The sequence below is a fragment of the Triticum urartu genome, chromosome 3A (assembly GCF_056163025.1).
Source record: "Triticum urartu cultivar PI428250 chromosome 3A, HENAU_Tu73, whole genome shotgun sequence".
NCBI lineage: Eukaryota > Viridiplantae > Streptophyta > Magnoliopsida > Poales > Poaceae > Triticum > Triticum urartu.
In genome coordinates this window covers 100,507,654-100,534,117 of record NC_141875.1, presented here as the reverse complement: position 1 = coordinate 100,534,117, position 26,464 = coordinate 100,507,654, and the positions used below count along the sequence as shown (strand labels likewise).

Sequence of the window (26,464 nt, the reverse complement as noted above, 5' to 3'; positions counted from 1 at the left end):
ACAAGGTTTACATGAAGAGGGAGAATGCCGGCAGCTGGGATTCTGGGCTGGAAAGGAGCAAATATTAGAGACCTATTCTGCACAGCTCCAAAAGTCCTGAAACTTCACGGAAGTTATTTCTAGAATATATAAAAAATATTGAGCGAAGAAAGTTCTAGAGGGGGCCCACACCCTGGCCACGAGGGTGGGGGGCGCGCCCTACCCCCCTGGGAGCGCCCCCTGCCTCGTGGGCCCCCTGGTGGCCCTACGATGCCCATCTTCTGCTATATGAGGTCGTTCGTCCGAGAAAAAATAATAAGCAATCTCACGGGATGAAACTCCGCCGCCACGAGACGGAACCTTGGCGGAACCAATCTAGGGCTCCGGCGGAGCTGTTCTGCCGGGGAAACTTCCCTCCGGGAGGGGGAAATCATCACCATCGTCATCACCAACGATCCTCTCATCGGGAGGGGGTCAATCTCCATCAACATCTTCACGAGCACCATCTCATCTCAAACCCTAGTTCATCTCTTGTATCCAATCTTTGTATCTGATAACCCACAAGTATAGGGGATCAATTGTAGCCTCTTTCGATAAGTAAGAGTGTCGAACCCAATGAGAAGCTAAAGGTAGAACAAATATTCCCTCAAGTTCTATCGACCACCGATACAACTCTACGCACACTTGACGTTCGCTTTACCAGAAACAAGTATGAAACTAGAAGTACTTTGTAGGTGTTGTTGGATAGGTATGCAAGATAATAAAGAGCAAGTAAATAAAAGCTAGGGGCTGTTTTAGATGAAGACACAACTAAATTAGTTTTAGTAAGGGACAATTAGCTTTGTGCCCCTAGTTGTGTCCCCCTCGTCTATTTTACCCCTAGTTTGAGAAAGTCACCGGTTCTGTCCACACCACTTTGGAATTCTTTCGTTTTTGCCATTCCGTCACGGCTCTGCTTGGTCAGGGCCGTTTGACCACATACGGCGCTCCGTTTTGGACCCTGCTTGCCCCCCTCTAGGACAGAACCCACTCGGGCCCATCTCACTCTCATCCCCACTCTCTCCCGTTCCCCACTCTCTCCCCTTTCCCACTCTCACGAACCCTAGCTAGGAGGCGACATCGTTGACGACTGCGGTGCCCACGGTGACTGCTGGAGATGGTGGACGACGGCGACGGCAGCGGTGCCACCTGCGGCGCCCGCGGCCGCAAGGCAAGAATGGTGGACGATGGCGACGACAGCAGTGCCACCTGCGGCGTCCGCGGCCGCAAGGCAAGGACACGGTCGCAGACAATGACAATTTGGTCATCTCTCTAGTCATCTGCTAATATGAACCAAATTGTCGTTGATGACGACAATTTGTTCATCTCCCTAGTCATCTGCTAATAAGAACCAAATTGTCGTCGACGACGAAAATTTGGTCATCTCCCTAGTCATCTGCCAATAAGAACCAAATTGTCGTCGACGACGACAATTTGGTCATCTCCCTAGTCATCTACCAACATGAACCAAACTGCAGAAATTTAGGACACCAAATAGCATTACATTAGGATTGGTACATTACAAAGTTCATCCATATCCTGCACTACAAGAACAATAAACATACTTGCTTCACTTAGTGGCTTGATTCTGTGATAACACTGATAAAGCCACAACTACAACACATACAACAATTCCACTAAACAACACTGCCCAAACATTGAGCATCTCATCTCTCTCCTTCGGTTTCTTGTTCAAAGCACGGTTCTTCTTTGATAGCTCCATATTTTCCCTCTGCAATTTGTGGGACTTGATCCAGCTGTGTTCAATCTCTGCATGTAGATCTTCAAATGCAAGGGCCACACGCAGTGGAGGAGGAGGGTCAACCCAAACCACCCACTTGCACTCATCTGGCAACTAATTAGATGAACAAAATTAGAAATTTCAAAATAACAACAACCTCCCAAATTGACAAGCAACTACTTACATCAAGAGGGCAACCCAAAAATCGTCGGCCCGTGCTAGCCCCTCCCCAAGCCACCCGATGAGCAGGAACTAGGCCATGTCCAGGGCAACGGTGCTTAGATCTAGGCTCCAAGCTGGAAAATGATTCGTCTGGGTGATGGTACTCCGAGATGAGCTCCACAATCCCCATCCCATCGATCTAAATCAGAAGAAGAGCAAAAAAATCCCCAAATCAGAGAAACCCTAGAATGAGGGGGTCAAATGGTTGAAACCCTAGAAAATCCCCAAATCCCCATGGAGTGCTCCACTTACCTCTGCGGCAGTAGAACCAGCTGCCGTCGAGGAGTTTGACGACGGGAAGCTTGTCGTCCGCATCTTCTCCTCCCACTCGGGCCTCTCCCACGGCGGCTCTCGATCCCGTTCTTCACGAGCTCTCCCACACTCTGTTTGTTTCTACACGAGAGCTCGAGGAGGACGAAGGGGTATCGGCGCTGGGGACATAGGGGAAAAATGTCCAAAACGGAGCGCTGTATGTGGTCAAACGGCGCTGACCAAGCGGAGCCATGACGGAAGGGCAAAAACGAAAGAATTCTAAAGTGGTGTGGACAGAACCGGTGACTTTCTCAAACCAGGGGTAAAACAGACGAGGGGGTCACAACTAGGGGCATAAATCAAATTGTCCCTTTTAGTAAAGAGCTTTTGTCAACAAGAAGGTTATTTGTCCCTAGGCAATCGATAACTAGACCGGTAATCATTATTGCAATTTTATTTGATGGAGAGGCATAAGCTAACATACTTTCTCTACTTGGATCATATGCACTTATGATTGGAACTCTAGCAAGCATCCACAACTACTAAAGATTCATTAGGGTAAAACCCAACCACAACATTAAAGTATCAAGTCCCCTTTATCCCATACGCAAACAACCTACTTACTCGGGTCTGTGCTTCTGTCACTCACGCCACCCACCATAAGCAAATCATAAACATATTGCAAACCCTACAGCGGGAATCCCTCACGCTTGCGCGACACGGAGAGCACCATAGGACAGCACCAATAATAAAACACACAACTCAAACCAATCACGATCATCAAATAGCCATTAGGACAAAACATATCTACTCAAACATCATAGGATAGCCATACATCATTGGGAAATAATATATAGCGTTGAGCACCATGTTTAAGTAGAGATTACAGCGGGTAAGAGAGAGGTTACACCACTGCATAGAGGGGGGAAGAGTTGGTGATGATGGTGGTGAAGTTGTTGGTGAAGATCGCGGTGATGATGATGGCCCCCGGTGGCACTCCGGTGCCACCGGAAGCGAGGGGGAAAGAGACCCCCTCCTTCTTCTTCTTCCTTGACCTCCTCCCTAGATGGGAGAAGGGTTTCCCCTCTGGTCCATGGCCTCCATGGCGTGGGAGGGGCGAGAGCCCCTCCGAGATTGGATCTATCTCTCTGTCTCTCTGGTTCTGCGTTCTCTTCTGGCTCCGTTTCACCGTTTCGTATATATATGGAGATCCGTAACTCCGATTGGCCTGAAACCTTCGCCGTGATTTTTCCCGAATATTAGCTTTCTTGCGGCAAAAGAAGAGCGTCAACCGCCTTACGGTGGGCTCACGAGGGGTAGGGGCGTGCCCTAGGGGGGGGGGCGCCCCCTGCCTCGTGACCACCTCAGGCACTGGTTCGCGTTGATTTTCCTTCCGAATTTTTTATATTTTCCAAAAATAAGCTCCGCCCGTTTTTATCCCGTTTTGACTCCGTTTGATATGGATATTTTGCGAAACCAAAAACATGCAACATAGAGGAACTGGCACTGGGCACTGGATCAATATGTTAGTCCCAAAAATAATATAAAAAGTTGCCAAAAAGTATATGAAAGTTGAATAATATTGGCATGGAACAATCAAAAATTATAGATACGACGGAGACGTATCAGCATCCCCAAGCTTAATTCCTGCTCGTCCTCGAGTAGGTAAATGATATTTTTTTTTGATGTGGAATGCTACCTAGCATAATCTTGATCATATGTCTAATCATGGCATGAATATTAAGACACGAGTGATTCAAAGCAATAATCTATCCTTTGACATAAAGACAATAATATTTCAAGTATACCAACCAAGCAATTATGTCTTATTGAAATAACATAGCCAAAGAAAGCTCATCCCTACAAAATCATATAGTCTGGCTATGCTCCATCTTCACCACACAAAGTATTCAAATCATGCACAACCCCAATGACAAGCCAAGCAATTGTTTCATACTTTTGATGTTCTCAAACCTTTTCAACTTTCACGCAATACATGAGCGTGAGCCATGTACGTAGCACTATAGGTGGAATAGAATATGATGGTGGAGAAGACAAAAAGGAGAAGATAGTCTCACATCAACTAGGCATATCAACAGGCTATGGAGATGCCCATCAATAGATATCAATGTGAGTGAGTAGGGATTGCCATGCAACGGATGCACTAGAGCTATAAGTGTATGAAAGCTCTAACTGAAACTAAGTGGGTGTGCATCCAACTTGCTTGCTCATGAAGACCTCGGGCATTTGAGGAAGCCCATCATCGGAATATACAAGCCAAGTTCTATAATGAAAATTCCCACTAGTATATGAAAGTGATAACTCAAGAGACTCTCTATATGAAGAACATGGTGCTACTTTGAAGTACCAGTGTGGAAAAAAGGAATAGTAGCATTGCCCCCTTTTTTTTCTTTTTTCTTTTGCGGGCTTCTTTGGCCCCTTTTTTTTTATTTAGGCTTCTTTGGCCTCTTTTTTTGGGGGCAATGCTCTAATAATGATGATCATCACACTTTTATTTACTTACAACTCAATATTACAACTTGATACTAGAACAAAGATATGACTCTATATGAATGCCTCCGGCAGTGTATCGGGATGTGCAATGATCTAGCGTAGCAATGACATCAAAAAATGGACAAGCCATGAAAACATCATGCTAGCTATCTTACGATCATGCAAAGCAATATGACAATGAATGCTCAAGTCATGTATATGATAATGATGGAAGTTGCATGGCAATATATCTCGAAATGGCTATGGAAATGCCATGATAGGTAGATATGGTGGCTGTTTTGAGGAAAGTATATGGTGGGTTTATGGTACCGGCGAAAGTTGTGCGGTACTAGAGAGGCTAGCAATGATGGGAGGGTGAGAGTGCGTATAATCCATGGACTCAAGATTAGTCATAAAGAACTCACATACTTATTGCAAAAATCTATTAGTCATCAAAATAAAGTACTACGCGCATGCTCCTAGGGGGATAGATTGGTAGGAAAAGACTATCGCTCGTCCCCGACCGCCACTCATAAGGAAGACAATCAATAAACACCTCATGCTCTGACTTCGTTACATAACGGTTCACCATACGTGCATGCTACGGGACTTGCAAACCTCAACACAAGTATTTATCAATTTCACAATTACTTGACTAGCATGACTCTAATATCACCACCTTTATATCGTAAAACTATTGCAAGGAATCAAACATATCATATTCGGTGATCTACAAGTTTTATGTAGGATTTTATGGCTAACCATGTGAATGACCAATTCCTGTCATCTCTCTAAACAGATATAAGTGAAGCAAGAGAGTTTAATTCTTTCTACAAAAGATATGCCCATGCTCTAACAAATATAAGTGAAGCAAAAGAGCATTCTACAAATGGCGGTTGTCTATGTAAAGAGAAACAGGCAATCCAAACTTCAAATGATATAAGTGAAGCACATGAAGCATTCTATAAAGCCATACTCAAAAGATATAAGTGAAGTGCAAAGAGCATTCTATAAATCAACCAAGGACTATCTCATACCAGCATGGTGCATAAAAGAAAAATAAAAACCTAAATGCAAAAGACGCTCCAAGATTGCACATATCGCATGAACAAAACGAATCCGAAAACATACCGATATTTGTTGAAGAAAGAGGGGATGCCTCCCCAGCATCCCCAAGCTTAGATGCTTGAGTCTCCTTGAATATTTACTTGGGGTGCCTCGGGAATCCCCAAGCTTGAGCTCTTGCCTCTCTTCCTTCTTCTCACATCGAAACCTTCTCAATCATCGAACACTTCATCCACACAAAACTTCAACAGAAAACTCGGTAGGATCCGTTAGTATAATAAAGCAAATCACTACTCTAAGTACTGTTGCAAACCAATTCATATTTTGTTTTTTCATTGTGTCTACTGTAATATAACTTTTTCATGGCTTAATCCACTGATATAAATTGATAGGTTCATCAAAACAAGCAAACTATGCATCAAAAACAGAATCTGTCTAAAACAGAACAGTCTGTAGCAATTTGAACATTCACCATACTTCTAATACTTGAAAAATTCTACCAAAATTAGGAAAGATAAACAATTTGTATAGGAAGACAGTGCAAAAAGAATCAGAACCATTTGACATTCCAGCTAAAAATTTAAAATCACGTACTACAGCCAAAGTTTCTGTCCTGCACCGTACAAACCGTCAAGCAAATGTAAACATCCTAAAGGCAAACCTTGGCACATTATTTTTATATTTAAACTTTATAAAAGCACACAACAGAAATAAACGACTCTCTAAAACTTCCGGGTTGTCTCCCTGGCAGCGCTTTCTTTAAAGCCATTAAGCTAGGCATGTAGTGCTCAAGTAGTGAATCCTCCCGGATCCCAAGGTATATCAAAGCCAATTTTAATTAGCAATGATTTGTAATTTAGTAGTGAGCACAAAGCAACGTATATCAAGCAATGACGAAGTCTAACTCTCTTCCTATGCATCGGCATGTCATAAAAGAACAATTCATCAAAAAGGGATATTTCAAGAGAATCAAAGGGATCATAACAGTCATCATAGCAATCATCCTTCGGTAAGCACGAAGGGGAATTAAACAATGTATGAGTTGAAGAGTTACTATCATTAGAAGGTGGGCACGGGTGATCAATCCGCTCTTCCTCCTTTTGTTCTTCGCTCTCCTCCTCATCTTTTTCATCCAATGAGCTCACAATTTCATCAATTTCTTCTTCCATAGACCCCTGCAAAATATTAGTCTCTTCTTGGACAGCGGAGTATTCCTCAATATATAGTTTAACATAAGCATTAGAAGCATAATTCTCATAACAATATTCAAGTATGGCAAAATTTTCAGATTTATGAAGAGTAGCATCATACTTTTCAATCAAAGAAGCAATTTCAAAAGCACCCTTAAAAGCAACGAATTCTTCAATTTGTTGAACATCATAGTAATTATAAACACCCTTAGCATACGAAGATACGATTCCATTATTACTAAACTCACATTGATAGGGAAGGTGTTTCTTAGGGTTTTCAGAACAACAAGTAAAATCATATATTTCACATAAATTCCAAGCATAGCATTGCAAACGTTGAATTTGACCCCATAATAGTTTCCCTTTTCCAGATATACGGTGTCGCACATAACAAGCATGCTCATCTAAGGATTTGCCCTCAACTAAACTAGTTGGGGTTTCAGCACGAGCACATAGGGACCGAAGATGATCCAAGTAATAAGCTTCAGCAGTGTGATAGATTTTGATTGGTTCTTCAACCATTGTTTCAGTAGGTACAACTATTTTTTTTGGTATTTTGCATTTCCTACCCATAACTAAAGATAGGAAACAACTAAGAACAACAAATAAAAATTACTTAGTGATAAAGCAAACAAGCACACACGAGAATATTCACCCCACGCTATTGCTCCCCAGCAACGGCGCCAGAAAAAGATCTTGATAACCCACAAGTATAGGGGATCAATTGTAGCCTCTTTCGATAAGTAAGAGTGTCGAACCCAAGGAGGAGCTAAAGGTAGAACAAATATTCCCTCAAGTTCTATCGACCACCGATACAACTCTACGCACACTTGACGTTCGCTTTACCGGAAACAAGTATGAAACTAGAAGTAATTTGTAGGTGTTGTTGGATAGGTATGCAAGATAATAAAGAGCAAGTAAATAAAAGCTAGGGGCTGTTTTAGATGAAGACACAACTAAATTAGTTTTTAGTAAAGAGCTTTTGTCAACAAGAAGGTTATTTGTCCCTAGGCAATCGATAACTAGACCGGTAATCATTATTGCAATTTTATTTGAGGGAGAGGCATAAGCTAACATACTTTCTCTACTTGGATCATATGCACTTATGATTGGAACTCTAGCAAGCATCCGCAACTACTAAAGATTCATTAAGGCAAAACCCAACCACAGCATTAAAGTATCAAGTCCCCTTTATCCCATACGCAAACAACCTACCTACTCGTGTCTGTGCTTCTGTCACTCACGCCACCCACCACAAGCAAATCATAAACATATTGCAAACCCTACAGCGGGAATCCCTCATGCTTGCGCGACACGGAGAGCACCATAGGACAACACCAATAATAAAACATACAACTCAAACCAATCACGATCATCAAATAGCCATTAGGACAAAACAGATCTACTCAAACATCATAGGATAGCCATACATCATTGGGAAATAATATATAGCGTTGAGCACCATGTTTAAGTAGAGATTACAGCGGGTAAGAGAGAGGTTAGACCGCTGCATAGAGGGGGGAAGAGTTGGTGATGATGGCGGTGAAGTTGTTGGTGAAGACCGCGGTGATGATGATGGCCCCCGGTGGCACTCCGGTGCCACCGGAAGCGAGGGGGAGAGAGCCCCCCTCCTCCTTCTTCTTCCTTGACCTCCTCCCTAGATGGGAGAAGGGTTTCCCCTCTGGTCCATGGCCTCCATGGCGTGGGAGGGGCGAGAGCCCCTCCGAGACTGGATCTATCTCTCTGTCTCTCTCTGGTTCTGCGTTCTCTTCTGGCTCTGTTTCACCGTTTCGTATATATATGGAGATCCGTAACTCCGATTGGCCTGAAACCTTCGCCATGATCTTTTTCTGAATATTAGCTTTCTTGCGGAAAAATAAGAGCGCCAACCGCCTTACGGTGGGCTCACGAGGGTAGGGGCGCCCCCTAGAGGGGGGGGGGGGCGCCCCCCTGCCTCGTGAGCACCTCGGGCACTGGTTTGCGTTAATTTTCCTTCCGAATTTTCCATATTTTCCTAAAATAAGCTCCATCCGTTTTTATCCCGTTTGGACTCCGTTTGGCGAAACCAAAAACATGCAACAGACAGGAACTGGCACTGGGCACTGGATCAATATGTTAGTCCCAAAAATAATATAAAAAGTTGCCAAAAAGTATATGAAAGTTGAATAATATTGGCATGGAACAATCAAAAATTATAGATACGACGGAGACGTATCAGTATCCAAACCTCAGATTGGTACTTGTGGGTTGCTAGTAGTGTTGATTACTCCTTGTAGTTGATGCTAGTTGGTTTACTTGGTGGAAGATCATATGTTCAGATCCATTATGCATATTAATACCCCTCTTATTATGAATATGAATATGCTTTGTGAGTAGTTACCTTTGTTCCCGAGGACATGGGAGAAGTCTTGCTATAAATAGTCATGTAAATTTGGTATTCGTTTGATATTTTGATAAGATGTATGTTGTCATCCCTCTAGTGGTGTCATGTGAACGTCGACTACATGACACTTCACCATTGTTTGGGCCTAGAGGGAGGCATTGGGAAGTAATAAGTAGATGATGGGTTGCTAGAGTGGTAGAAGCTTAAACTCTAGTTTATGCGTTGCTTCATAAGGGGCTGATTTGGATCCATATGTTTCATGCTATGGTTAGGTTTACCTTAATACTTCTGTTGTAGTTGCGGATGCTTGCAATGGGGGTTAATCGTGGGATGCTTGTCCAAGTAAGGATAGTACCCAAGCACCGGTCCACCCACATATAAAATTATCAAAGTACCGAACGCGAATCATATGCATGTGATGAAAACTAGCTTGACGATAATTCCCATGTGTCCTCGGGAGCGATTTCCTTCATATAAGAGTTTGTCCAAGCTTGTCATTTGCTACAAAAAGGATTGGGCCATCTTGCTGCACCTTATTTACTTTTATTACTTGCTACTCGTTACAAATTACCTTATCACAAAACTATCTGTTACCGATAATTACAGTGCTTGCAGAGAATACCTTACTGAAAACTGCTTATCATTTGATTCTGCTCCTCGTTGGGTTCGACACTCTTACTTATCGAAAAGCTACGATAGATCCCCTACACTTGTGGGTCATCAATGTTGCACATCATTGATACATGGCGGCTTAGCCAGTGAAGTGATGGCTTTAATCTTCTCCGGGTTAGCTTCAATACCTCTGTTAGACATCAAAAACCCCAAGAGTTTGCGTGCCGGTACACCAAAGACACACTTGGCCGGGTTAATCATCATCTTGTCAACCCGGAGATTTTCAAAGGTTTTATTCAAATCATCTATCAATGTCTCCTTCTCTCTGGACTTCACCACAATATCATCCACATAAGCATGAACATTACGCCTGATTTGGTTATTAAGGCAATTTTGCACACATCTCTGATAAGTCGCCCGGGCACTCTTGAGCCCAAAAGTCATAGACACATAGCAGAAGGATCCAAAGGGAGTTACGAAAGATGTCTTCTCCTGGTCCTTAACTACCATCTTGATCTGATGATAACTAGAATAAGCATCCAAAAAACTCAAACGCTCACAACCCACCATAGCATCAATAATCTGATCAATACGAGGGAGAGCAAAAGGATCAGCCGGACAAGTCTTGTTTAAATCCGTGTAGTCCACACACATATGCCAAGTGTCGTTCTTCTTAAGTACCAGCACCGATTAGCCAACCACTCAGGATGGAAAACTTCAATGATAAACCCAGCTGCCAAGAGCCAGGCTACTTCTTCTCTGATGGCCTTCCGCCTCTCCTCATTAAAACGACGAAGAAACTGCTTGACTGGCTTAAAATTTGGATCAATATTAAGAGTGTGCTCAACGAGTTCTCTTGGTACACCCGACATGTCTGAAGGCTTCCATCCGAAGATGTCCCGGTTCTCACGGACGAACTCGATGAGCGCGCTTTCCTATTTCGCATCCAGATTAGCACTGATGCTGAATTGCTTGGATGAGTCGCCAGGGACAAAATCAACCATCCTGGTATCGTCTGGTGACTTAAACTTGAGAACCGGATCATGCTCCATGGTTGGCTTTTTCAAAGACGTCATATGTGCCGGGTCAACATTGTCTTTGTAAAATTTTAACCCCTCCGTTGCACAAACCGACTCAGCATAAGCCGCATCTCCTTCTTCACATTCCAGGGCTATCCGACGACTCCCATGCACCGCGATGGTTCCCTTGTGACCCGGCATCTTGAGCTGCAGATATACATAACAAGGTCGTGCCATGAATTTGGCATAAGCCAGCCGTCCAAACATAGCGTGATAGGGGCTGTGGATCTTGACCACTTCAAAGGTCAACATCTCTGACCTAGAGTCATGATCATCTCGAAAAACAACTTCTAGAGCTATCTTATCAGCTGGATATGCCAACTTAACAGGCACCACGCCATGGAAAACAGTGTTTGACGGCTTAAGATTTTCATCAGTTAACCCCATGCGACGGAAAGTTTCATAATAAAGGATATTGATGCTGCTCCGTCCGTCCATGAGTACTTTGGTAAACTTATATCCTCCGACCTGAGGTGCGACCACCAAAGCCAAATGACCCCGATTATCAACCCGGGGCGGGTGATCTTCCCGACTCCACACGATGGGCTGCTCAGACCAACGCAGATAACGAGGAACCGCCGGCTCAACGACATTAACCGATCTCTTATGAAGCTTCTGGTCACGTTTACACAAGCTAGTGTTGAACACGTGGTATTGCCCACTATTCAACTGCTTTGGGTTGATCTGATAACCAGACTTCTGCTGCTGACCCCCCCCGATTACTCTACTGGTTGTAACCACCCTGGTTGTTGTAATTACCTTGGTTTCCTTGGAATCCACAATTAGAACCGCCACCGCCATAACCCGGACCGTGAGAGCCAAGCCCAGAGCCGCCACCTGGCCCATGGCTGTCATCAAAAAGATTGGAATTCTTGTACTCCTTCATAATGTGACAATCCTTCCATAGGTGCCCAGATGGTCTTTCCTTCGTACCATATTTTGGGCAAGGCTGATTTAACATATGTTCAAGATTTATATCAGATCCTCCGGCTCATGGGGGTGGTTTACCCTTGCGACGCTAACCACTATTCTGTGCATTGGTGTTAGCCACAAAATTAAAATTATTATCAGCCTTGCGCTTACCATTGCCTCCCGGGTTATGCTCCTGCCTCTTGGCGTTGCTGCTCTTCCTTCCCTTCCCCGGCTTGTCATCGTCAGACTCGGGGTCCTTGGTACTATCAGAGTCAGCATACTTAACGAGAGCCGCCATGAGCATCCCCATGTCATTGCAGTGGTGCTTGAGCCGCCCTAGCTTCTGCTTTAAAGGCATGAAACGACAATTGTTCTCTAACATCAAAACCGCTGAGTCGACATTGATCGATCCGACGAGTGCAAGATTGTTGAGACCCGGCGCACCCAATGGGTTGTTGAATCACCTTCCTCTTGTACACAGGAGGCCAGATCCAATATTTACATGGGTTGTTTACATGTATCCTTGAAGTTCTGAATGAACCGGGCCTTTAACGCGGCCCGTGACCTGATGGAATTGGCAGGGAGCCCTTTCAACCAAGTGTGGGTCGTCCCTTCTAACATCAGGGGGAAATATTTAGCACATGAAGCCTCGCTAACATCCAGCAACTCCATGGCCATCTCATAACTCTCAATCCATGCCTCCGGGCTCAAATCGGCTGTATAGTTAGGCACCTTGCGAGGACCCTAAAAATCCTTAGGCAGGCGCTCATTACGCAGATCCGACACCAAGCATGGCACGCCCAGGTTTCTAAAGGTCATAGCTGGCTCCACAGAGGTGGTTGGACGAACCGGAGTTGGTTGACGAGCCGTGATACGTCTCCAACGTATCTATAATTTTTGATTGCTCCATGCTATATTATCTACTGTTTTGGGCAATATTGGGCTTTATTATCCACTTCTATATTACTTTCGGGACTAACCTATTAATCGGAGGCCCAGCCCAGATTTGCTGTTTTATGCCTATTTCAGTGTTTTGAAGAAAATGAATATCAGACGGAGTCGAAATGGAACGAAATCAACTGGAGAAGTTATTTTTGGAAGTAAACACACGTGATGGACTTGGACCCCACGTCAGAAGATACGGGAGCTGCCCACGAGGGTGGGGGGCGCGCCCACCCCCTAAGGCGCGCCCCCTGCCTCGTGGGGCCCCCGTGGCTCCCCTGACGTACTCCCTGCACCCATATATACCCACGTATCCAAAAACTTCCAAAACGAATAATAGATCGGGAGTTCCGCCGCCAGAAGCCTCCGTAGCCACCGAAAGCCAATCTAGACCCGTTTCGGCACCCTGCCGGAGGGGGAATCCCTCTCCGGTGGCCATCTTCATCATCCCGGTGCTCTCCATGATGAGGAGGGAGTAGTTCTCCCTCGGGGCTGAGGGTATGTACCAGTAGCTATGTGTTTGATCTCTCTCTCTCTCTCTCTCTCGTGTTCTTGATTTGGCACGATCTTGATGTATCGCGAGCTTTGCTATTATATTTGGATCCTTTGATGTTTCTTCCCCCCTCTACTCTCTTGTAATGGATTGAGTTTCCCCTTTGAAGTTATCTTATCGGATTGAGTCTTTAAAGATTTGAGAACACTTGAAGTATGTCTTGCCGTGGATATCTGTGGTGACAATGGGATATCACGTGATTCACTTGATGTATGTTTTGGTGATCAACTTGCGGGTTCCGCCCATGAACCTATGCATAGGGGTTGGCACACATTTTCGTCGTGATTCTCCGGTAGAAACTTTGGGGCACTCTTTGAGGTTCTATGTGTTGGTTGAATAGATGAATCTGAGATTGTGTGATGCATATCGTATAATCATACCCACGAATACTTGAGGTGACATTGGAGTATCTAGGTGACATTAGGGTTTTGGTTGATTTGTGTCTTAAGGTGTTATTCTAGTACGAACTCTAGGGCTGTTTGTGACACTTATAGGAATGGCCCAACGGATTGATTGGAAAGAATAACTTTGAGGTGGTTTCGTACCCTACCATAATCTCTTCGTTCGTTCTCCACTATTAGTGACTTTGGAGTGACTCTTTGTTGCATGTTGAGGGATAGTTAGGTGATCCAATTATGATATTATTGTTGAGGAACTTACACTAGCGAAAGTATGAACCCTAGGCCTTGTTTCCTAGCATTGCAATACCGTTTACGCTCACTTTTATCATTAGTTACCTTGCTGTTTTTATAATTTCAGATTACAAATACCTTTATCTACCATCCATATTGCACTTGTATCACCATCTCTTCGCCGAACTAGTGCACCTATACAATTTACCATTGTATTGGGTGTGTTGGGGACACAAGAGACTCTTTGTTATTTGGTTGCAGGGTTGCTTGAGAGAGACCATCTTCATCCTACGCCTCCTATGGATTGATAAACCTTAGGTCATCCACTTGAGGGAAATTTGCTACTGTCCTACAAACCTCTGCACTTGGAGGCCCAACAATGTCTACAAGAAGAAGGTTGTGTAGTAGACATCAAGCCGCATACTGTGCCGCTAACTCGGCCTCTCGACGGGCTCTTCCTTGATCCACCACATTTTGAGCATGAGCACCACCACCCGCCTGGTTATACCTGCGCGGAGGGTTATGGTTCCGTCCACTGCTTGACACCGCCGACTCATCAAGATGTCTGCTGTAACTTCGGCTCGGACTAGGGGTGGAATGAATCCTATCCCGACTGTAAGAATAGGCCTGCTGCTGAGTTAATGCCGTCTGGTGAAGCTCTCTGGCCCTCCGTGTCTCAACCGCCGTTGGCGACTCACCATCAACCGGGATTGCCGCCAATCGTGACGCCGTAGTGATCATGTTATCCAAAGGGTTAGAATAATGACCCGGTGGTGTCAGCACGTGCTGCGGCGGGTTGGTGTTCTGACGAGGCGGGTCCATTGTGCGTGGCTGAACCAGCGTACCAGTCCCAAGTTCTTCAACCCGTTTTGCTACTACCGGGTTACTAGTTTGTCACAGCCCTAGAATTTGATTGCAAATAGTTGCACAAGCATCGATGCATCATGTCTAAAATTCTTTGAAAGTTGAAATGGGTATTGTTGAAACCCTAGCACCAGATCAAGTCAAATAGGTTCAACCTAAAATAATCTTCAATGAATCCAAAATGCCTTTGAAAATGTTCATGATTTATGATAAAGGTGAATACCTCTGCCAAAAATGATGAGCATATTTCTTGGTCATTTATGGATTTTTGAGTTAAATCATATTGTATTTGAATTGGAGCATTTAATGCCTATAAATATTTTAAATGCTTCAATACTTCTGAAAATAATTGGGGGCTGTTGGAAATAATTCAAATAGTGCCCATAATTTTTGTCAGGATTTTACAAAATGAGTTAGTATTTTTACTAATTCAAAACAAATCAAAATAAATAGAAAACAGAAACAGAATTAGAAAGAGAGAGAGAGAGAGAGAGAAGGACTCACCTGGGCCCCTTACCCGCACCCACCTGGCGGCCCACCTACCCCCACCGCGTCGTCTTCCTCCTGCTTCACGCTGGAGGCCCATCCTTCTCCCTGACCCCGCGCTTGGAGATGCCCTGGAGCCTCTCTGTCCTCCTCCTGCTTCTCTGGCCCCCTCCCCCTCTCCAGCTCCTCCCCGAGCTCCGTCCGAGAGCAGCAGTCGGCCGCCGTCGTGCGTACGCGTAGCCACCGTTCCCCTCTCGCCGCATCGCCATGTTTAGAAGCTCCTTCGTCGCGCACCTCGTCTCCACGCCGAAGGAAACGAGCCGGAGTGCTCCGTCTCGCCGCCATTTTCGTCATCTTCACCGCCGGACGCCGGAGATCTCCCTCGCCGCTCCGCTCGCTCCGGTGCTTCCCCAAGCTCGCCGACCCGCCCATCGTGCTCACTGTGAGGCCACGGTCCGAACCCCCCTTTCCTTCTCCTCGCTTGCACGCCGTAGCCGCTGCTTCGCCGATGACCGTAGCCGCCGCTGCCTGAGCTCGTCGCGGGGCTCGATTCCGGCCACCCTTCGCCCAAACGCAGCCACCACTAGATGCGCGCGAGCGCTAGCAAGCTGCAGCAGCAAACCACGCTCAAAACGGCGCCCCGTGGGCGATTTCCGAGCCCCTCCGCCGCGACTGCCGTCGCCGGCGGCTAACCGCCGGTCGTTTTGACCGGGTTTGACCACCCTTTGACTCCCTGGAGTCATTGACATGTGGGCCCAGTCCCTGGTCAAAGCTAGGTTAGTTGCTAATTTAACCTCTAATTAGTTAGTTAACTAAAACTGTGCCACTGACGTGCGGGACCCGCGCGTTAGGTTTGACCCTAGGCCGGGCCTTTGACCAGCTGACACAAGGGTGACGCGATGCTGACGTCATGAAGCTTTTCTGGATTTAAAATAAATCTAAATGATTTATTTATTTTTAGAAAATAGCTAAAACTTCTAAAATTCATAGAAAATTATCTATAACTCCAAATAAGATAAATTATATATGAAAAATTATCAGAAAAATATAAAGAATCTAAATATGGTATTTTCATGCATGTTTGAACAAGTTAACCTCACTGATTAGGAAAATTCATGATTATGGAATAAATGGTAATTAGTTTTGGAGTTGGAATTTGCTATAGGTTTGAATTCCACTTCAATGAATATGGCTAACTGTTGCACTAGGTCAATTCAGTACCTTAATATGACATATCATTCATATGTATGTGCATTGCATTGATTGCGGTTCCTTTTGTGTTTGCCGGTGGTTGTTCCCTCTCGGTAGACGTTCGTTCCGACAATGAGTTCGATGACACCGATGAAGAGTTATATCATCTTCGGAAGTGCCAGGCAAGCAAAACCCCCTTGTTCATTCCGATACAATCCCACTCTCTCGCTCCTGCTCTCTTTTACTACATTAGGACAACACCGTGTCAACTGTTACATGCTGCGGTAGCTGAACCCCTTTCCTCTGCATGACCTGTCATTGCCACAGTAAATAGATGAAACCAACTAGCATGAGTAGGAGCTGTTTGAGCCCTGATGTGCCTACTCATTCATGCTTGTTTGTCATGCCTGCTACTGCTTAGAGTTGAGACAGGTCTGATTCATCGGGGATGAATTGGAATGGTGATGAACATGTCTTACTGTGTGTGAGCTAAGTATGTGAACACGATTTGGTAAAGGTAGCGGTGAGAGGCCATGTATGAGTACATGGTGGGTTGTCTCATTGCAGCCGTCCTCAGGAACTGAGTTCTGTGTTTGTGATCCATGATCAGTTACTACCACACATTGGGCTCTGGGCGCTCCAAGCTCTCTCGACTTATTAATCAACTCGATCTCTGTCCAGGAGTTGCAACTAGTTTCTGGTGTTTGTAGGTAGTGTTAGTAGTCTACCAAGTGGCACCCGATATAGGTGGGCTTGGGACAGACTAGGCACAGTGGCACGGTGTACCAAGTGGCACCCGGATGGTGGGCTTGGGAACCCTGCACACATCGTTTGGGGCCGTGAGCGACACCCCGGCCGGACCTCCTTGTGGATGGAACCCGAATAGGAGATAAACCTGGACTAGAGACTTGTTGGTTAGTCAGGTCGTGGCCGACTCCCTCGCCAGGCTTCCACTTGAAGGTTGCCGAGATACACGATGTGTACATGGTGGTAAGTGGCGAGAGCGTGTGTGAAGAAGTACACCCCTGCAGGGTTATCATTATCTATTCGAATAGCCGGATTCCTCGGATATGGAAACTTGGACCCCTTGCATAGTTCATAGACAAGTGAAAGTGGATACTCTAAAACTCGCAAGATAAGCGTGAGTGCTATGGATGGCGTTCTCGTAGGGAGACGGGAGCGGATCCATAGTGGTGTATTGGTATGGTGAATATGTGGACTCGTGTGCGCCACCTCAAAAGAGTTACTTGCAGTCGTAGTTTAGGTTAGCCACTAAGTCAAAGCTGGCTTGATGCAGTTAAACTCCACCACCCCCTTTGTTGATATCGATGCATATGTAGTTAGTTCTGATGTAAGTCTTGCTGGGTACATTTGTACTCACGTTTGCTTATTTTATGTTTTGCAGAGAGACTTCAGTCTCGCTAGTAGTTCCACGTGGACTTCGATGTTTAGCTTGTTACCTCAGCTATGATCTTGTACCCTTGGGAGGGTCTGGTAGATAGTCAGGTGCCTTAGCCTTCTTCATTTTTAGTTGTCTGTACTCAGACAAGCTAAGCTTCCGCATGTGCTTTGACTTGTATGCTCTGAATGTTGGGTCATGAGACCCATGTTTGTAATATCTCGCTCCTCGGAGCCTAATGAATAATTACTCTGAGTCATAGAGTCTTGTTGTGATGCCATGTTGTATTGCACATATTGAGCATATTGTATGTATGATTGAAATTCTTGGTATGTGTGGGATCCGACAACCTAGTTGTTTATCCTTGGTAGCCTCTCTTATGGGGAAATGTAGTCTTGTGCTTCCATGAGCCATAGTAGTCCGCTACAGCCCGGTTCACCGGAGTCCTGCTAGCCCAGCACTACTGCTCTGGAACACTTGACTGGCCGGCATGTGATTCACTTTGTTCTTGTGTCTGTCCCCTCGGGGAAATGTCACGCGGTGACATCCGGAGTCCTGCCTAGCCCACTACAGCCCGATTCATCGGAGTCCTGTTAGCCCAGTGCTACAGCCCGGATTCGCACGCTGCTGACCGACATGCTCGATGTTGATTCATGTATGCCTGTCCCCATAAGTTAGTGCCACTTTGGGTTCACGACTAGTCATGTCGGCCCGGATTCTCTGTCATATGGATGCTAGTGACACTATCATATACGTGAGCCAAAAGGCGCAAGCGGTCCCGGGCCATGGTAAGGCGACACCCGTGGGAATACCGTGCGTGAGGCCGCAAAGTGATATGAGGTGTTACAGGCTAGATCGGTGTGACTTAGAATCGGGGTCCTGACATGGTTCCTGCTCCTGGCGTGTTAAAGAGATTCCTTGCCTCATAAACCGAAGGCAGACAAGTCTGATGCCTCCTCCTCATAACTTCATTGAAAAGCGTTCTGATCTAACATGAGCTGGAAAGATTGTGACTGAATCCGTCAAGCCTAAGCATCCAAAGCGGTTCGCTCTTCAGCCATCCTGGCGCTTTCTGCGTTTAGCTCCTCCTTGGCCCACACTATCTCATCACACAGCTTTGTGATTGCCGCATTATGCTGATCTTGATCCGCCGGGTTAACCGCCGCTGTTAACAGTGCTGTCAGTTTTTCCAATAGATCAGTTAAAGTTTGAGCCGGCGGGCGCTCAGGGCCTCCTGCCCCGGCAGCCGTTGCCGTTGCTGAACCGGAAATCAACTCTGCCGCTGTTGATGAATGCTGCACGGGCTGTGTACCAGCCATGAAGATTGCAACCCGATTCGGCAGCTCACAGGGGTTCGGAATGCTGTCGCCATTGGAATAGCCCCCAAGCCGGCCGTCTGGCAGCTGATACAATGACTCTGTCTCACCGGTGGATGACTCGCCATCAGAGTAGACGACGGTCTCATCACGAGATGCTGGTCTATCCTCAGATTCCACTCCATGGATAAATCCCACGAAGGCATGATTCATGGCAAGCCGAACCCGGGCGGGTCTCGTACGCCGAGCCGTCTCGACGATGTTGGTGCAGATGTCCGGCTCAGGGCCCGATTCGCCAATCTTGCCGATGAAGACGTGGAGTCCATCGAAGGGGACCCGGTACCCGTACTCAATTGAGTCGGCCTCGGGGCCCCAGCCTACGTCGTCGATGTAGAGCTTGCCGCGGCGACTCTTGGTCACCCGGCCCGCGGCGTATCCCTCGATCCCTTCGAAGCTGCCCTTTAAGAACTCGAAACCATCGTGCGATAGCCCCACGGTGGGCGCCAACTGTCGTGGAATTGTCATGACAGATGTCCTAGTGTGAGGACTTAGTCATGGAGCCATCGCGTTGATGTTAGCTTAAAGGGATTAATCAGGACAAAGGACACGATGAGTTTATACTGGTTCGGCCCCTTACGATGAAGGTAAAAGCCTAGTCCAGTTTGTGGTTGGTATTGCTAGGGTTTCGATGAGCAGGGAGCAAATATGCTGGACCCGGCTCTCGATCTGTTGTTTCTTGCCCTAAGCCGCCGCTAGGTCGTCCCCTTATATACACGGGTTGACGCCCTGCGGCCCTCAGAGTCCCGGCCGGCTCATACAACGTATCCGGCTCGGTGAACTTTCTTACATACATTACAATACAAGCTTTACACACATGGCGGTTTATATCTATGGGCCTTAAGCCGCCATCGGGTCTGGGCCCTCTGCTAAGCCTACCTATGAACTGCCATATGATCTTAGGCTTCATTGTGATGAATCGTTATAAGGATGACCCGCCCCCTCCTGGGCGGGTCATACCTAATAGTTATATCCCCAACAGGAGGGGGGGGGGAGCTAGAAGTTTCTAGCGGGATTATAACTGCAAATTTTCAAGTAGGGTTGCAACCGCAAGTTTTGTAAGAGAGTCGCAACTACAAGTTTTCAAAGAGGTGCAACCACAATTCTTGAGGAGAGGTTGCTACTTCAAGTTTTAAGAAGGGCGCAACTTTATGGTTTAAAAAGGGGTAGCAAGTGCAGGTTTTCAATTTTCTTCTTTTTCTCCATTTCTTTTTTGTCCGCAGCATGTCTATCACAGTCTGCAGGGTTGGCCCGATGGATGTATTATTATTCACTAACTACAAGTTATTTATGGTGTTTTTTCTCGCCCTTGATACTAAGATGAGGGCATGCGTGCACACCAACCCGCAATTGCATGTCCATCTTTAACCTACAGTTGTACTACATGCTACAACTTTATTTGCAAATTTACATATTGCAAACAACAACACAAGCTTCAAGGGTACTAGGGCAGAGGGAGAGGGAGCGCATGATCTTTGCGCCCCTAGTTGCGATCGGTGCATCTGCATTTTGAGTTTTACCTATTTTAAATTTTATACGTAATATATAATGAGCATTTTTTACAGTGCATACAAGTTGATCATTTTTTCCAACACGTGGTCAACATTTTCAAATACATGATGAACATTTTTTAAATATGGAATAATTTGTGAACATTCAGTGAACATTCTGAATGCACGACCAACATTTTCAAAATGCAATGAACAATTTTTAATACACGATTACCACTTTTCAAATTCGCAACGAATATTTTTCTAAATACTCGATACAACATTTTTCAAATACGCTGTGAATATTCTTTCACATATGCGGCTGAGATCCAAGTGCGCCCTAAAGCAAATTAGAACGGGGAAGCAAAAGGTGAAATGAGAAAAGAAAAACAACGCTGATTGGGCGATTGCTGCTGCTCAATCGATTGAGAAACAGCAAAACCGCTTTACATCTTACGCTACACTCGATATCTAATCTAGCATGGATCGGATCAGATCGGATCAAAGGCAGAGGTCGGCGTCGGTCTCTCAAGCCGGCCAATGGCGGACCGGCAGCGTACGACACAGAGTTGAATCAAATGGCGATGAGGTTGGATGTGTTAATCCTCTTTATAATAAACTACTGGGATTACTTATCAGGAGGGGGTCGACAGGGACGCAAAGTCCCATGGGTTAATTATTGGTGAAGACGACGTGCAGTTGATGCAATCCACAGTGACCGGAGAAACATCAATCAGTGGTCATTTTTGCAGCTCGCGAGCATCTGAATTTGACAATCGACTGTGATTCCGCGGAGTTGGATTCAGCGTAACCACACCTTGCAGTAAAAGTAAAACACTGATGAGCAAACCGAAACTTAAATCATCAGCACAACCAAATTATTTTTGTACATTCATCATTCAGGTGCTACTGCTAGCTAGTTTTGCTCCAGAACTACTAGTAAGATTAAGTAAGCAGTCCCATCTCCATGGAATAATCAAGTTCAGGAAGGAGGGTCTGAAGGGGCCCTGTCCTAAATATTACCAGCCTCTTCTTGACTACGTAATGGGGTACAGTAACGGTCAACAGGACAGACAGAACAAACGAAAGCGTATGTACAGCTGTGCACAGACAGCGCGTCTCCCATGGCTCCGGCCGGCGAGCTGAGCCTGAGCTGCTCGGCTCCGCGCTCTACGGCTTGGCGTCGCCGTCGGGCGCGGCGGAGGCGAGGCGGGAGGCGATGGCGGAGTGGTACATGGCGTCGTGGAAGCTCTCCGTCTCCATCATCCGCACCCGCAGCTGCCGCGCCTTCTCCTCCGTCAGCACCCCGAACCGCCTCGCGCCCGCAGCACCAGCAGCAGCCCGCTCCTCCTCCGGCAGGGGCGCCGGCTGGGCGTCGATGTAGTCGGGCTGGCCCGACCACCCGAGCAGCGGCGCCCACCACTTCCCGTCGGCGCCGCGGAACCTGGCACCTCCGGTGGCCGCGGCGGCGCACGAGCAGGGCCGGCCGGCGCCCGGCGCCGCGGGGCGGGCGGAGAACGTGGCCGCGGGTCCCGAGGCCACCGCCATTGATTGGTTGCTTCGCGCCGCGAGAGGAAGAAGAAGAATCGGAGGATTCGCGGGTGGGTTTAATTCGCGATTCAGAGTAGAGGAGATGAGATGGATTGGGTTGGTCCGCTTCGCTGCTTTTGCTTGCTCGGAAAAGGTGGTGGGATGGGAATGGGATGGAACGGAGCCGAGAATGGTGGTGGGGTTAATAAAGCGGAGGGGGGCCAACGGGTGGATAAGGTTCGCGGGCTGGGCGGGGGAAGGGGATGGGCCGGGGCGGCCACGCGGCGCGAATCGCACGGGGCGCCCCTCGCCGTCGCTTTTACGGTGGGGGTGTGTGTGCGCCCGTGACCGTGGGCGTGTGGGCTTCGGCTCCTCGGGTCGTTTCGACCGGGCACGGCTGTCCCGTGGGCGGGGTGTTTCTCCTCTTTGAAATATCTCGAGAAGGTTGGGTGTCGGTACAGAAGAAAGCAAAGTGCCGTGAGCCCATGAAACCCACGAACAACGCAGCTTTCGTTTTCGATGAAGTAGAAGCCACAGTTTTCGGAGCGCGTCGCTGCTGAGGAAGAGAAGAGATACACCATTTGGAGATTCATTAAGCATTCGTGCAGTTGTTTTCTTGTGGAGCACTTGGGGTGAACCCACGCGCTGGGAGTCACACTGTTTGTTGGCCGTTCTAGAACACTTGCAAGTCCTTGGTTTCACGTACCGTCGACATACAAAAAGTTTGCCGACATCGAACTACATGCAGAATAACTATTCTTGTTGCTTGGAGACTGTAAATTCCATTGTGCTTGGAGACCGTAAGATCTATCTGATCTTTTTGACCATTAATGCATGAACGCGCAAAACGTGTGTCTAGTTTATGATGCAACTTTGGAGTAAACACACAATGCAATTGAGACAATATCGTCGTAGTACATTGGAAACACACAATGCAATTGAGACAAATGCAGCTCAAGAATGTTGTCAGCTGTACCCTTAGGCCTCCTTTGGTTTAGAGGAATTTCATAGAAATTCTAGAGGATGGAATTCTTATAGAATTTTTTCCTTTAGAGCCCTTTGGTTCATAGGAATGGATTCCTATTCCTACATAGAATTGGTTCATATCCTCCACATTTCATAGGGAAATAAAAAAGAGTCTAGACTCAATGAAAAAATTTCTTTGGTGTCAACCAAATGACATCTTGTTTCCTATTCCTACTCATAGGATTTGAGATACATGTCATCTCATTTCTTAATTTGTAAGGGCATCTCCAACACGGGCCCTCAAACCGCCCGCATCCGTTTGGACGTGTTTTGCCATCCAACGCTGTCCTTCCGCTTGGCGGTCCGGACATACTTTTTTTCGCAAACCAAGACAAACTAGGAAGGGGGTTGCGGGAGTTCAGACATCCATCTGGCCAACCAAAATGCACCACGTATCCTCTCGGTCCGAATGCATTGTTTTTTTTTTTTTTTGCTATTTGGCGGAAGCCACTAACACATGATGGCGGAAGCTTGTTAATTAGCATAGTATTTGGCGAAAGCTAGTAAGTGTTACTTTAAGATTTGGCGGAAGCTACTAATCATCACGCAACACTATTAGTAATCACATAGGAGTGAATGGCGGAAGCTCCGTTGCTTTGCTTCCTTGGATGAGGTCCAAATTACATGCTACCTCTCTCTCAGTTTGGCGTGCGTGTATCCCTAAATTGTCAATTTGACCAACCTAATACAAGCCATATATTATAAAAAATATACCAACATAAACTTCAGAGTTTCTACTTTCAAAAGGTATAATTTTTGTGTTATATAGTTTATATTAGGATGATAAAATTGACAATCTAGGTATACGCACAGGACTTGTAAACTGAAACGGAGGTAGTAGTGCACATCAACTCCGTTTTGCTTCCTTGGTTGGCGTAAGGTCCAAATTATATAGTGCACATCACGTAGCATTTTCCCCGTTGTCCGTTTTGCGATCCGATCCTATGTCCTCCGGCGCCTCCCTTTTGCCTCTTTTCGTGTGCGAGTGTTAAACGTTCTCGGATTGGACCGAGACTTGTCAAGAGGCCTTGGTATACTACCGGTAGACCGCCTGTCAAGTTTCGTGTCATTTGAACTTAGTTTGATACTCCAACGGTTAACCGAGGAACCATAAAGGCCTCGTGTGTGTTGCAGTCCAACACCTCTCCAAAGTGGCCCAAAACCCACCTAAACCCCCTCCATCCTCTCGGTCGTTCGATCACGATCGCGTGGCTGAAAACCGCACCTCATTTGGACTCTCCTAGCCCCCTCTAGCTATAAATAGGGCTTCCCCGTTCAAAATCGCAGACGAAATCCTAATTTTTTCCCTCCGCGCCGCCGGACACGTCCGGGCGACGCCGGACGAATCGCGCCGCCGCCCGCGGCCTATCACGGCGCGCCACGTGGCCCACTCCACTGCCTCCGCCGCCGGCCCGCAGCGGCCCCCGAGGCCCGATCGCCGAGCGCCGCCCGCACTGCTTCGCCCGCCGCCCGCGCGCCGCCCCGCCACCATCGCCGCTCTGCCGCGCCGCCCTGCGCTGGCCCCGCCACCCGCGCGCCGCCCCGTCACCGACCGGCGCCGCCACGCCGCTCCCCGCCGTCGCCGGCGACTCCTCCGGCCAGATCCGGGCAGGAGCCGGCGGGTCCGCCGTTTCCTCGCCGTCCCCGGCCACCACCGCCTCGTCGGAGTGCGTGCATCGCCGCCTCGGTTCGCGGACCCCTTTGAACCCTAGATCTGACCGGAGAGGTCTAATTTCCCTAAGTCCTTTTTCTGGTTATTGTTTTGGCATGTTTATCGCATCATAACTTTGCATCTGTAGCTCTGTTTTGGGCGTGTAATATATCAAATTGTTCGTCTGGATGTGCTCTTCATTTTATTCCATTGCACCATGCCTGTTTGAGTCCATCTTGATGCCCTAAATGTTGTTACAAGAGTGCTATGTAATGTTAGTTTCTGTTTCATATCAGATTATGGACATTTGTCATTTTTGCCATGATTAATGTGTGCCTCCTATGAACTTGAGCCCTACATGTGTCTTGGGCTATGCCATGCCATCTTTACAGGGATGTATGCCATGTTTTTTTGTGATCAATATGGTGACTAGCACAAGCATGCAAAGTAACTCTCGTGATGTTGCTATTTTCAGGGACTTAGAATTCTTCTAAGACATTTCCCTGATGTTATTTTTATGTCATGTGTCCATGTTGCTACAGAGTGATCCATGCCTCTTTTGAGCATATTCAGTAAGGATGATTTTGAGATATTGTTATGTTCTATCCATCCATGTCTTTGTTTGAAATTATGGAGTCCCCTAGAATGACTCAATCTTGCTCTACTTTTGCTATAAAATGTTCCTGACAGATTGTTTACGTGTTAAGCAATTTTGCCGAGGTTGTTGTAGTTGATCCATGCATTCTATGAGATTGTTCTTGCCATGGTTAGCTTCTTGAACATGTCTTCTTGCTGGGTGTATGCTTAGTTTGTCATGAAATGCCTTGTGGTGAGTGCATCGAGCTCGCAAACATGCTTAGGTAACTCTGTTTTTGCCATGTCCAGTTTTCTGTTAAGTCTGAAACTGTTAACGAAACTTGCTATGTTTACATGGGTGCCATCATATCTTCTGATCCTTTTTGGCTTATGGTCAGTAAGGGACTTTTGTTATATGCTTTGAGTAGTTTCATGCCATGCCTTGCTTTGCCATGATATGTTCCTGTAGCAGGTTGTTATCTTGCTCTAAACTTTGCTTCCTGATGTTAAATCCTGACATGTTATTTTCACTAAGTGTGTGAACCTGATATCTTTTGCACTTTTGCCATGCTTGTTTGAACCTGCTATTGTGTAATTTAGCCGTAGCTCAGTGTTCTTTTTTGTCAAGCATCTTGAGTGGATCACTGTCATGTGCTTTATTGCTATGTTAGAGTGCAGTAGCTTAGTTTCTTGTTGCATTTTAGATGTCATCGTGCTGTTAATCACAGGATAGTGCCGTTATTGTTTTGCTTGCCATTTGCAAACCGTGCATCCGATTCCGGTG

General features: G+C 46.4%; 2 protein-coding genes across 2 annotated transcripts; both read right to left on the bottom strand.

Annotated features, from left to right (window-relative positions):
* Positions 1 to 1,588: 1,588 nt before the first annotated feature.
* On the bottom strand, positions 1,589 to 2,296 carry LOC147978765 (uncharacterized). The gene is made up of 3 exons (XM_087516665.1): positions 2,234 to 2,296; positions 1,944 to 2,120; positions 1,589 to 1,873 (listed from the first exon to the last, which is right to left on the bottom strand). The coding sequence occupies exons 1-3, from the start codon at positions 2,294 to 2,296 to the stop codon at positions 1,589 to 1,591; spliced, it is 525 nt and encodes a 174-aa protein (XP_087372791.1).
* A 19,425-nt stretch (positions 2,297 to 21,721) lies between these two features.
* LOC125548060 (uncharacterized) lies at positions 21,722 to 22,623 on the bottom strand. Its single transcript, XM_048711752.2, has one exon. It carries the CDS (start codon positions 22,443 to 22,445, stop codon positions 22,068 to 22,070), a length of 378 nt encoding a protein of 125 aa, XP_048567709.1. The 5' UTR covers positions 22,446 to 22,623; the 3' UTR covers positions 21,722 to 22,067.
* Positions 22,624 to 26,464: the final 3,841 nt, after the last annotated feature.

Coding starts and splice junctions, on each gene's coding strand:
- LOC147978765 (XM_087516665.1), bottom strand. CDS start 2,296: ATGCGGACGACAAGCTTCCCGTCGTCAAACTCCTCGACGGCAGCTGGT. Junction 2,121..2,233: donor CTGGTTCTACTGCCGCAGAG/GTAAGTGGAGCA, acceptor CTTCTGATTTAG/ATCGATGGGATGGGGATTGT. Junction 1,874..1,943: donor TTTTGGGTTGCCCTCTTGAT/GTAAGTAGTTGC, acceptor TCATCTAATTAG/TTGCCAGATGAGTGCAAGTG.
- LOC125548060 (XM_048711752.2), bottom strand. CDS start 22,445: ATGGCGGTGGCCTCGGGACCCGCGGCCACGTTCTCCGCCCGCCCCGCG.